Here is an 11982-nt window from a genome sequence, read left to right as displayed (position 1 = left end):
CTCTCTCTCTCTCTCTCTCTCTCTCTCTCTCTCTCTCTATCTCTCTCTCTCTCTCTCTCTCTCTCTCTCTCTGTACAGTTTCTGTCTATCAAATTCTCTCCTGAGTCATTGCTGTTATTACTATTCAGGAATATGAAAGCAGTGGTTCGCAGAATTGATAACAATTTCAGAAATCATCACAGATCGGACGTTTGTATTGGCTTGTGACAAATTCCAGACTAATATTTACTAATTGCCATAAAGAATTCATTCAGCACCAGTTAACCAAGTCTTGAAGGTTAAAAAAAGTTTGTTTAATGCCTGAAAACAAGGAGTGTCAATGCCCTTAGCCAACAAATACATGGAGACAAGCATGAAAATGTAAATCTAAACATTTTCACCCTTCAAATATAACAAAAATGTAAAGGAACCATTTATCCTTGTCATCATTGAACATCTGCTTTCTACGTTGGCATGGGTTAGATGGTTTGACAGGGGAGCTGGCAAACCAGACAGTAGGGTCAAGTTCTACTGTTAGCTTTGGAATGGTTTCTACAGTTGATTGCCCTTCATAACACCAACCAATTTACAGAGTCTACTGAATGCTTTTTATGTGGCACCAGCACCAGCGAGGTCATTAAGTAAATTGCAAGACTAAAACCTTTCAACAGAGAGGAGTGGTATTGAGGGAGGTGGCTCTGTACCAGGCGATGGGAAGTTAAAAATTATAATGGAGAGGCAGAAACAGGTGTCTGGCTATGGAGGAGATACATGGCTACCCCAGTCAAGGGGAGAGAGAGAGAGAAGATGGTGGGATGTGCCAGTGTGTACCCTCAAGGTACAAGGAGATGAATATAAGTGGAGTAGTACACAGGGTTGGACAGGGTGTGTGAGCAGAGGGTTCACAAAAGTGCAACAAAAGACTAGGGGACAAGGGAGGAGAGCAATGAGTGGTGAACACAGGTATATATAGGGGAGTGGCAGGATAGCAATGATACAGTTGGCAGGTGTGTGTGTGGGGGGGGGGCAGAAGAGAGAGATGACATTTGCATATTCACATGCAAAGCTACATCATGTGTGTGTGTGTGTGTGTGTGTGTGTAAACCTACATACAAGACATACAAGCATGTTAAATTTATCTATTTCTCCATAGATTAAAAACATGAACAGCCTTAATCAATTTTCGACCCTTATTTGGTCTCATCTCAGGTGTTTACATCACTTGATCATTCTCAAAGAAACAAGAAGCCAATCTTCTAACAAACACATCAAATCTCGTAGCTTCAGAGACCTGGAACCATTCATTTTGCAAAGTATAAATGTTCAGCTTAGTTGTCTAAAAATCCATAACTCAGATAAAAAGAGGCATTCATATAGTGTTTAATAGAGTGGCTATGTTATTTTTAATAAAATACAATATTACAATTTCATATCAGGAGCTCAGATAAGCCCAGCAATCATCAGAAAAGGCTGAAAGGAATAATATGGCAAGGGCTCTTTGTCACTGGATGTTTGAAAGTCTATCTTAAGGTAGGAAGTCCAACAAGTCAGCTTCACAGTTTGCCTATTGATCCTGGCAGAGAAATTTTCTAGACTAAAAGTGCTCAGAATCTGCAGGTGGTCGTGAATGATCATCGAAAAAGGCTTTCCATCTCATATACTTGACTGAGTCGAGCACTTTCTACAGTAGCAGCCCCATGTAAAACTTGGATAGTGGTGGGACATTCTTTGAAGAATATCCGAGATAATACAAATCCATAACAGTAAAAGGATACATGCACGTATTAAATTTTTAATGGCTATGAAGAGTGCATCGTCTGGATTAGCAGCTATGGAGAACAAGCTTGAAATAACCAATTTATTCTGCAGAAATAAGTTGTCTAAAAGTCCATGAATCAGGAAAAAACAGGGATTCATGTATTGGCTGATAGAATAAGCATATATACATTGTATACATAGAATGCATATGATATATAAATTTAAATTGTACATGTGTATGTATACACACACACATACAAGTATATATAAGGGGTTATAATCCAAGCTGTGACCTTGTGAATCATATCTGCATTTTTTAATGTATGTATATAGATATTTTATTTTGAATAAAAATACATAGCAATAGAAATTTCATGTGAATTCTTTTTGCAGATTGATTATGTATCAAGATAGAATATTGGAAAATTTAGTATATTTCTAATTCCATGTTACATGTGTTTCAAGACAGAATAGGAGTTACAAAGGTATACAAGTAGGAAAAAAATGTATAGAATCTCCTAATCATAATTCTTTAGATCAATATTCATATATATATAAATAGATATATAAATTATACATATTCATGTAACAAAAATGAAAATTATACATAATTATATATAAATTATATAAACATATATATACATACATATGCATGCACACACACACACATATACCCCCCTTCCTTTAGACACACACTGTTCTAAACTGATGAGTCACTCTGTTCCTACTCAGAGTTTCATCGACCATGTGACCATTAAACTGACCAGTGCATCTACACCTAATGACGCTTGGACAACAACTCTAAGTTACAGCAGAGACGTCATTTTTAGTCGAATGAAATCACTACAGATTTCTTCATCCAGAAATATACCACCACCATCATCACCACACACACACACACACACGTTTATGGCTTAAAACACTAATTATTTGTAACATATGTCTATGGTCTCAAAAACTCTTATTTCTAAGTTATTGAAGGTTATAGTTGATTAAATCTTTATCAATAATTCAATGATAAATATTAACCTCACCCCACCCCATCACAATGGATTTGTTCAGAAAAACGAAAGGATCTCATGGAAATACAAGAAATTTTCTCTGGCACATACTCAGTATTTGGTGGGTATTTATTTTACTGCTGCTCAGAACAATGAAAAACTATGTTGATTTCAACAGGTTTGTACCAGAAAATGTAATGACGTCATAACATAAGACAGCCAGGGGCATAGCACCTGTTTTGGCCATCCTATCCAGTAGCCAAATGGGTCACCCCCTCCTTAAACACAGCATACTTTCAACTACAATAAACACACTGAAAGAGGCTGCCCCGCGCACTCTGTATAGTCCACACACTTCACACTATGCCATGCCACTGGGGCATTTTCTTTGTATGTGTCTCTCCTGATCCTGTCATAACACCTTTTTTAATAATAATGTTTTTTGATTTAGATACAAGGCCAGTTGCTACCACCAATCTTAATGGTACTTTGTTGTACTTCATTTAACCCTGGTACTTTTAACCCTTATGATACCAACCCAGCCAGAAACTGCCTCTGGCTCTGTATTACAAAAGTCTTGTCTTCATAAGTTTTGAATTAAAATCTTCCACCAAACCTTAATCACAATTTATGTTCCTAACACTAGCTGAATGATAACTAAGTTATTTTACTAAATTCTTTGTTATATTTAAAATTAATTGAAAGAAACACAGCATCTCAAAATAAATATGGTAACAAAAGGGTTAATCAACCTCAAAATGATGAATGGCAAAGCTGACCTCAGAGGGTTTGAACTTAGAATGTAGAGAGTCAAAAGAAATGTTGCTAAGCATTTTGTCCAGTGTGGTCTAACAAAGGCACAGGGATACAAATGTGACAGAAGGGCTAAGTCAATGGAATCAACCCTAATACTTGATGCTACTTCTTTTTTACCAACCCAGGAAGGGTGAAAGGTAAAGTTAGCCTTGGCAGGATTTGAACTCATAATGTCATGGTACTATAACAAAATACCGAAAGGCACTTTGTCTGATTCCTGCCAACTCACCAGAACAGTGTAATAAAAATGGTTTCTAATGTAGGTACATGAGCACAAATGAAGAAGTTAGCAGCTGATTAAACCAGCCTCTATATATGACTGGTACTATTTTATCAACTCTGGGAGAAAGACAAATAATAATAATAATAATAATAATGGTTTCTAATTTAGGCACAAGGCCAGCAATTTTGAAAGACAAAAAGGTAAAATATGACCATTTCATAAATAGATATAAGGCTAGAAACTTTAGGGGACAGAAGTATAGACTGTTGAGTAAAGTGTCTATAGTACTTGACAAGTAACTATTTTATCAACCCTGGAAGAATGAAAGGCAAAGGTGACCTTGGTAGTATTTGAACTCAGAACATAAAGGGCATTAACTGAATACAGTAAACCATCTGGTGCTATATGGACCCTGCCAATCCATAATAATAATGATAGTAATAATAATAGCAATACCTGAGTTTGCAGGTTGTGCATCAGTCCTGCTACATGAAAATATTTGCTAAAACAATGTCAATTAAAAACAAAACAGGCCAGTCTCATAACAAAGAAGATTGCTCTTTAAACTGAGAATAACCTCTAATTAAGGTCCTTCTAAGGAGAATGGAGTGCTTTCTGGGCTCAGAGCAAGATGATAATGATGCCCCTTACACAGTAGTACTCAAGCTGCCTAATTAAAACACAGAATGCCTTAATTTCTAGAGGAGCTACAAAACCAAGAGTCATATCACAAGATAGAACAGCAAGTTGCTGGAAAAGATTACATAGGACAAGAGGACTCGGCAAGGAAAATATTGATGGCTTAGTTTCCACAGACAGCCAAAAGGATGATGATAACAACAACAACAACAACAATAATTATTTCTAATTATGAGACTTTGAAACGAGGGCTAGGTTGATTACATCAACTCCAGACTTCAACTGGCGCTTATTTTATCAACCGTAAAAGGATTGAAGGCAAAGTCAACTTCGGTGGGATTTGAACTCAGAACATGAAAAGTTAAAAGAAATGCCATTAAGCATTTTGTCCAACACACTAATGATTCCACCAGCTTGCCACTTTAATAATTCTTTCTAAATTTTGGCACAAGGCCAGCAATTCTGATGGGAGGGAGCAAGTCGATTACATCAATTCCAGTACTTAACTGATACTTTATTTTACTGACCACAAGAGGATGAAAGGCAAAGTTGACCTTGGTGGATTTGAACCCAGAACATAAAGAGCCAAAAAGAATGCTGCTAAAATGGTTTCTGATTTAGGCACAGCGCCAGTATTTTGGGAGGAGGTGATCAGTCACTTACATTGACCCTCCATGACCCTCCAGAAAAACAACAACAACAATAATAATAATGATGATAATCCTTTTTACTAAAGGAACAAGGCTTGAAATTTTTTGTGAGGGGATTAGTTGATTACATCGACTCCCAGTGTTTCACTGGTACTTAATTTATCGACCCCAAATGGAGGAAAGGCAAAGTCGACCTCAGCGGAATTTAAACTGAGAACGTAGTCTATCTTGCTAATGATTCTGCCAGCTTGCTGCCCTGACAATAATAATAATAATAATAATAATAATCTTTTCTACTAAAAGCATAAGGCCTAAAATTTGTGGTGAGAGAACTACTCAGTGTTTCACTTGTCCTTAATTTATTGACTCAGAAAGAATGAAAAGCAAAGTCGACCTCAGCAGAATTTGAACCCAGAACCTAAAGACAGACGAAATGCAACTAAGCATTTTGCCTGGTGTGCTAAAGACTCTGCCAACTCACCGCCTTAATAATAATAATAATAATAATAATAATAAATAACAGTAGTAGTAGCAAAAAAAAAATAAAGGAAACCGTAAAAACTTACTTGGTGTGAATATTCCGTAACTTGAACGCGGCTGAGCGCACAAGATTAGCCATCTGTAACGGTACTCCAATGAACACAGGCTAATTAAATAACAATTCCGTCTGTTACACACCACACTTAGATAACCATTTTGAGAGAATTTCCATGCAATTTACAGCTATTCAATTAGTATTATATTGATTCTTGGAAAATGCAACGTGTGGGTCTATTTGGACTGGCTGCATATATTTTACACGAGTTGCGAACAACTTATACATGTGTGTATATATGCGCATAGGTGTGTTTAATGTGCGTGTGCACATATGTTGATATGTGTTATACATGTGTATTTAGATGCATTAGTGTTATGTTTTATATTATGACAGTGAAAATGTATGCATTTTATGTCGATGTGTTTGTGTGTGAGTTTTACTTGTATCTGTTAATATATGTATGCATATGCTCATATGCAGGTGTACGGAATTCAGCTAGAATAATTTATACTTAATATGAGTGTGTGTATAGGGGGAAAAAAGACCTGTATTCTATTCATACATTTTGTATGCACAAATGTACATATGTTAGTGTATAGGGTGGTGGGGGTGAGAGGAGTGAGCGCTACAGTGACAATGGACCAGATTTAAAGATACACAACAGACAGACCCACAACAGCTTGTATGTGGGCTTTAAACTTTTCCGAACTTGGAATTGCGTGTATATATGTATGTGTGTGGATAATAAAAACAACGTGAATATATATATGTTACCCTTCCATAAGGGTGACTGGGACCTATCACTGAATATATGCTGTATATTCTAGATGCAGGTAGAAATGAAATGTATGAAAAGAGATCTCAGTAGGACCTTTGTTTTTAACCCTTTAAGGGCCAACTGTAATTAAAGGGAGTTGAGAAAGAGTTGTTAATGGAAGTGATTGGCAAGAATATGGTACAAATGTTAAGCTAAATCCCACCTTTTTTTATGATGTGGCAGCGTTAACATTAATAATGTTAATAACAATAATATCCAAAATTAAATGATAAAACTAATAATTATAATGGCTACAATAATAAAATTAGTTCTTCCTTTTTTTTTTTTTGTTATATTCGTCACAAGGGAGGAATGGCTACATAATAATAATAATAATGATAATGATAATAATAATAATAATAATAATAATAATAATAAATTGATTAATCAATTATTTCTTTTGTAGGCCATAAGGACCTAAGAAATTTTTATGGGGACACTACAAACATTAAGAATGAATGAACAGATTTTTAAAATTTGTTTTTTTTTTCCCTAAATTTTTTCCAACAACACTATCAATGTATATATGGAGGTGTGTGTATATATATATATATGTGTGTGTGTGTGTGTGTGTAAGTGAATTAACTAAATTAAATGAAGCTTGAGGGAGACGAGTTGTATGACGACTGCCAATGACACTCAATCCTTCTTGGTCTCCACCACAAGACAGGAGGACTGATCCTAATGAGACAATATGGTAAACTAGATTGTTGCTTTTATAACTGTAGTGTAGTTATTATAGTAGTTGTAGTATTGGTAGTAGTAGTAGTAGTTGTAATTTGTGTTAATAAGTAGCTGGTAGATTTTTTTTCCCCTTTCTTTTTTCTAGTTTAATTAAAGAACGAGGGTGTATGCACGTGTTCGTGTGAGTGCCTGTGTGCATCTATGTATGTGTGTATGTGTGAATGTGTATTTGTGTTTGTGCGTGTATATGTGTGTATACATATAAGTGTGTGTGTGTGTGTATATGTGTGTGTGTGTTTTTGCGCGTATGTGTACAGTAAAATATTCAAGAGAGTTTGTGGGCGTCAATAAGTTTGGATGCCACGAGGGATGGAAAGCTCCGAGGTGTCGGACTAAGTAACAAACAGACTTATTTCTAAAGCATTAAAAGAAAGGAAATAATAATAATAATAATAATAATAATAATAAAACCGCTGAAATATCACATGGATTGGAACATGAAGAATTAGAAAGACATTCCGTTATTGGTTTTTCAATTTAAAGAATTTCTCTATAACAAAGCTAGATTCATAACTGAAATATAGTTAAGTACTCGTGGAATTTGAACACCAGTCGTCAATATTCAACAATGACAAAAAAGGGAAAAAAAGGTGTGAACGAGAGGATAGTTGGTTCTCGTGAAGGGATTTCCAAACATGACAGGTAGAGGAACCAGGGATGTTCTTTTTTTTTTTTTGTAGTTGTTTTTTTTCCAGTAATGTTGGCGTGGTGGAGAGAGACTTTCGGCAGTACCAGTTGTTTGTTTGGTATTTAGCCCTAGGTCAGCAGCCGGGATTCAGCAGACTTCACCGATCAAAGAGACATTCTAGACGTGACCGTCCCGTCTAACATTCCGAACATAGTGCATCCAGAATTAATGTTATCCAATGTTTGTCATGGAGGGTGTAAATAGCTGGTCTCTGTGTGTAGTCTGTCAATGATAGACTGTCAAATGATAGAAGGGACGCGAGGTTGCGTGCGTGTGTGCGTACTTATGTGGAGAGAGAGAGAGAGAGAGAGAGAGCAAAACTGTGGGAGGGGTTTATAATATTTTGACAGCTTGCTCTCTTTCGAGCGTGCAGAAGGCGTACGAGGGTGGGGGAGTAAACAGATGGTCGATGTGACAAACCGATCAGTGATCGGTTTTGATTTAGAACTAATAAATAATTAATAAATATTTAAATATATGTAATTAAAAGCAAAACTAACAGCAGAATAAAATAAGCACCGAGTATAGATTATTGTTGTTGTTGCAGCTTGTTTAGGCAGTTTCCTACCTAAATATATGGCCAAGTGACGAGATTATTTTTAAATAATGAATTAAACTAAATTATTATTTTTTTTAAATGTATATATTGTTTAGTTATGCGTCGTGATAATTAGGAATTATTGTTCCTCATTTCACATGCAATTAATCAGAAGAAAAAAAAAACACATAGACAGGCTTATATACACAAAGTTATAGCGAGTACAATGTTGGCCTGAAATAAATAACAACGATTTTATAGTGGTTAAAATTTTTTGTTTGACTTAGCACAATAAATTACTTTAAGACATATATATATATATATATATATATATATATATATATATATATATATATATATATATATATCGCAAAAACGAAGTATTGTTAAATTGAAATATAAGTTGCAATAACGTGGGTGGGTGTGTATGTGTTCGGCTGTGTATATATATATCTATGCTATGCATACAAATATGCGTGTATGTGTGTGTATATACTAAATATCCGGCGTGTAAATAAAGATAGTCGAGGTAGGTCCGCTCTTATAACTTCCAATGTGGCATTATATATACAATAAATTCATAAGCGTAATAATAACAATCGCAGCCATCAGCGTCATCAAGAATATTAAAAGGACTTCAGAAAGAAACTCCAGCAGATTTTGTGGCCGTCATTACATCTTCAACAACAAACACTGCTGCTGCTGTTGTTGTTGAGCCCCAGGTCAACCTGATCGAGTAAGACCCATGGAAGCGAAACGTACACTCTAGTCGCGACCATCACATCATTCTTGTTTTAATCATTGAAACCCCAACACTTTAATCTTGTCTTTGTATCCGTCCCTCTCATTCATGGCCCTAGTAGCAAATAAAAGTATCGACCCCTGTGGCTAATAAAACAAATTATTATTATTATTACTACTACTACTACTACTACTACAATTCATTTAGGACTACATTTTTGTCAATGGACGGTACGATGGATTTTGAAGGAAAGTTGGTGCTATTTCTAGCAGGTTGGACGAGCGCGTGAGGGCTTGCTTGTCATAGCGCGGGAAAATTTGGCTGCTGTTTCTAAGCGGTCGGTGCGCGGTTATTAGGGAAGGAGATGCAGTGATATTTGGCTATTGTTTCTAGCCAGTCGAACCACCGAGTGAGAATCTGGACTCGCTAGTACGGGAAGTTGCAGGGGGGGGGGTGTATTTGGCTATTGTTTCTAGCCGGTCGAACTATCGCACAGAAGACTGACTCATTGGCTCAGAAATTTGGCTGTTATTTGTATGGTGGTGGTGGTGGTGGTGGGGTTGGTTGTTAGCTTCTACTGCTATAATATTACAGCAGTTGATGCTGCTACTGCTGTTCAACTCAGCTTCTACTGCCCATGGTTCTACTACTGCAGCAATGCTGCTACCCTGCTGCTGGTGTTTCTGCTGCGGCTCTGCGTTTATTATTAATATCTACCTCTGATCGAAAAGACACGGGATCAAAGGCATTCCAGCCACGACCATCTCGTCGTTTTTGGCGAGTATCTAGGACCACGATACATTTTTTTTTAAAGATGATGGTGGTGAGCTGAGAGAGATTTGGCTGCTATTTCTAACGGAGCAAGAAACCAGGTGGAAGCCACCCCTTCACTGCCGTCTTATCAATATAGTTGCTGTTATCAGGCAGCATCCACCGCTGAATTATGATCGATTGACGGCGAGTGAACCCTAATCGAGGAGGCAGACATGATCGATTAAACGTGACCACCTCATTTTTTAAGGGGTATAAGGGCACAGGACTGCATTATCTGATGTATCCTTTCCTTATTTAACGGTGTTAATTTTAGTGAGATTTGGCGGCTATTTCTAGCAGGTCGAGCGACCAGGTAGGAAAACACCGTTGAACAAGTAACAACAGCAGAGACAGATGTCAACGTTTCTTAATAGACAATATGGCTGAAGTACCTGCCACCCCACCCCACCCCCGCTCCCACGCAGGAGTGTTGTTTCGGTCATTAGACTGCGGCCATGCTGGGGCATCGCCTTGAAGAATTTATAGTCGAATGTATCAACCCCAGTCCTTTTTCTTTTTTTCAAGCCTCCTACTTCTATCGATTTCTTTGTCGAACCACTAAGTTACAGGGACATAAACACACCAACACCAGTTGTCAAGCGGTGATGGCGGTGGTGGGGGGGAGCACAGACACAAAGACACACATACATATACGTATACGATGGGCTTCTTTCAGTTTCTATCTACCAAATCCACTCACAAAGGCCTTGGTCAGCCCGAGGTTATGCTAGAAGACACCTATTCAAGATACCACACAGTAGGACCGAACCCGGAACCATGTGGTTGGGAAGCAAGCTTCTTACCACACAGCCACGCCTGCGCCTATATCTTTCATCTCTTACTTCAATCAACGGACTGCAGCCATGCTGGGGTACTACCTTAAAGGGCTTATTCAAACAAATTGACATCAGCATTTGTTTCCTCAAATTTGGTAACTTATATCAGTCTCTTTAACCAAACTGCTAAGTTACAGGAATGTAAACATGCCAACATCAGTTTTCAAACTGGGACACACACACATACGCACACACTCATATATATGGTGGGCTTCAACACAGTTTCTATCTACCACAATTTCCATTTCACAAGGCATGAGTCAGTCAGGGGCTACAGTAGAAAACACTTGCTCTATGGACTGTGCTGTGGGACTGAACCTGAAACAGCATGGTTGCAAAGCAAGCTTCATAACCACACAGCCATGCCTGCACCTGTATACAAATACGACAGGGTCACACAGGTGTCATACTGAGTTGAAATAATATTGATCACCTGGGATTATCCAAACTATCAGTAGACAAAAATTCCCAGTAGAAATATTCAAAACCTAAAACAAGCAAAGGAAATAACTTCAAAAAGATCAGTTGATTGAAATTTTTGGTAAAAAAGAACCTTATATGTAATCATTGTAATTTTACGTAAGGTGGTGCGCTGGGCAAAATGCTTTGCAGCACTTTATCTAGTTTTACAATCTGAGTTTCAAATTCCACTGAGGCCACCTTGGCCTTTCATCCTTTAGGGGTCAATAAAATAAGTACCAGTTGAGCACTAGGGGTGATTTAATCGACCTAGCTCCTACCCCAAAACTGCTAGTCTTGTGTGAAAAGTTTGAAAGCAATTCTATGCATGTGTAACAAAATTTCTGAACCCTTTATTAGATGAATTTAAAATAATAAAATCACAGAAAAATTCCATTGACATACGTAAGCTCGCAAGGAATGAAGCCAGTATGCTCCGTTGGATGTGTAATGTCAATGTGAATACCCGTCAGAGTGTAAGTATCTTGAGAGAAAAGCTGAACATTAGAAGCATCAGTTGTGGCGTGCAAGAGAGACGATTGCGCTGGTATGGACATGTGGTGAGAATGGAGGAGGATAGCTGCGTGAAAAAGTGCCACACCCTAACAGTTGAGGGAACCCGTGGAAGAGGTAGGCCCAGGAAGACCTGGGCTGAGGTGGTGAGGCAAGACCTTCGTACATTGGGCCTCACCGAGGCGATGACTACGGACCGAGACCTTTGGAAATGGGCTGTGCGTGAGA

The 11982-nt window shown here is 37.6% G+C and overlaps 1 protein-coding gene across 8 annotated transcripts in view; it reads right to left on the bottom strand.

Annotated features, from left to right (window-relative positions):
- Window positions 1-11982, bottom strand: part of LOC106877320 (oxidation resistance protein 1) — a 367386-nt gene that overhangs the window by 231787 nt on the left and 123617 nt on the right. Inside the window, exon 1 of one of the 8 annotated variants that reach the window (XM_014926188.2) lies at window positions 5633-6641. The exons of the other annotated variants lie outside the window; for them this stretch is intronic. Coding sequence (XP_014781674.1) covers window positions 5633-5685 — 53 coding nt within the window. The 5' untranslated portion in view covers window positions 5686-6641. Of the gene's footprint in view, window positions 1-5632; window positions 6642-11982 lie in introns of those variants that run through there. 8 annotated transcript variants of the gene reach the window in all.

This window comes from Octopus bimaculoides, chromosome 24 (assembly GCF_001194135.2).
Source record: "Octopus bimaculoides isolate UCB-OBI-ISO-001 chromosome 24, ASM119413v2, whole genome shotgun sequence".
Classification (NCBI taxonomy): Eukaryota; Metazoa; Mollusca; class Cephalopoda; order Octopoda; family Octopodidae; genus Octopus; species Octopus bimaculoides.
Note: the sequence above shows the minus strand (reverse complement) of the source record. Positions and strands in the feature narration are given on the sequence as shown.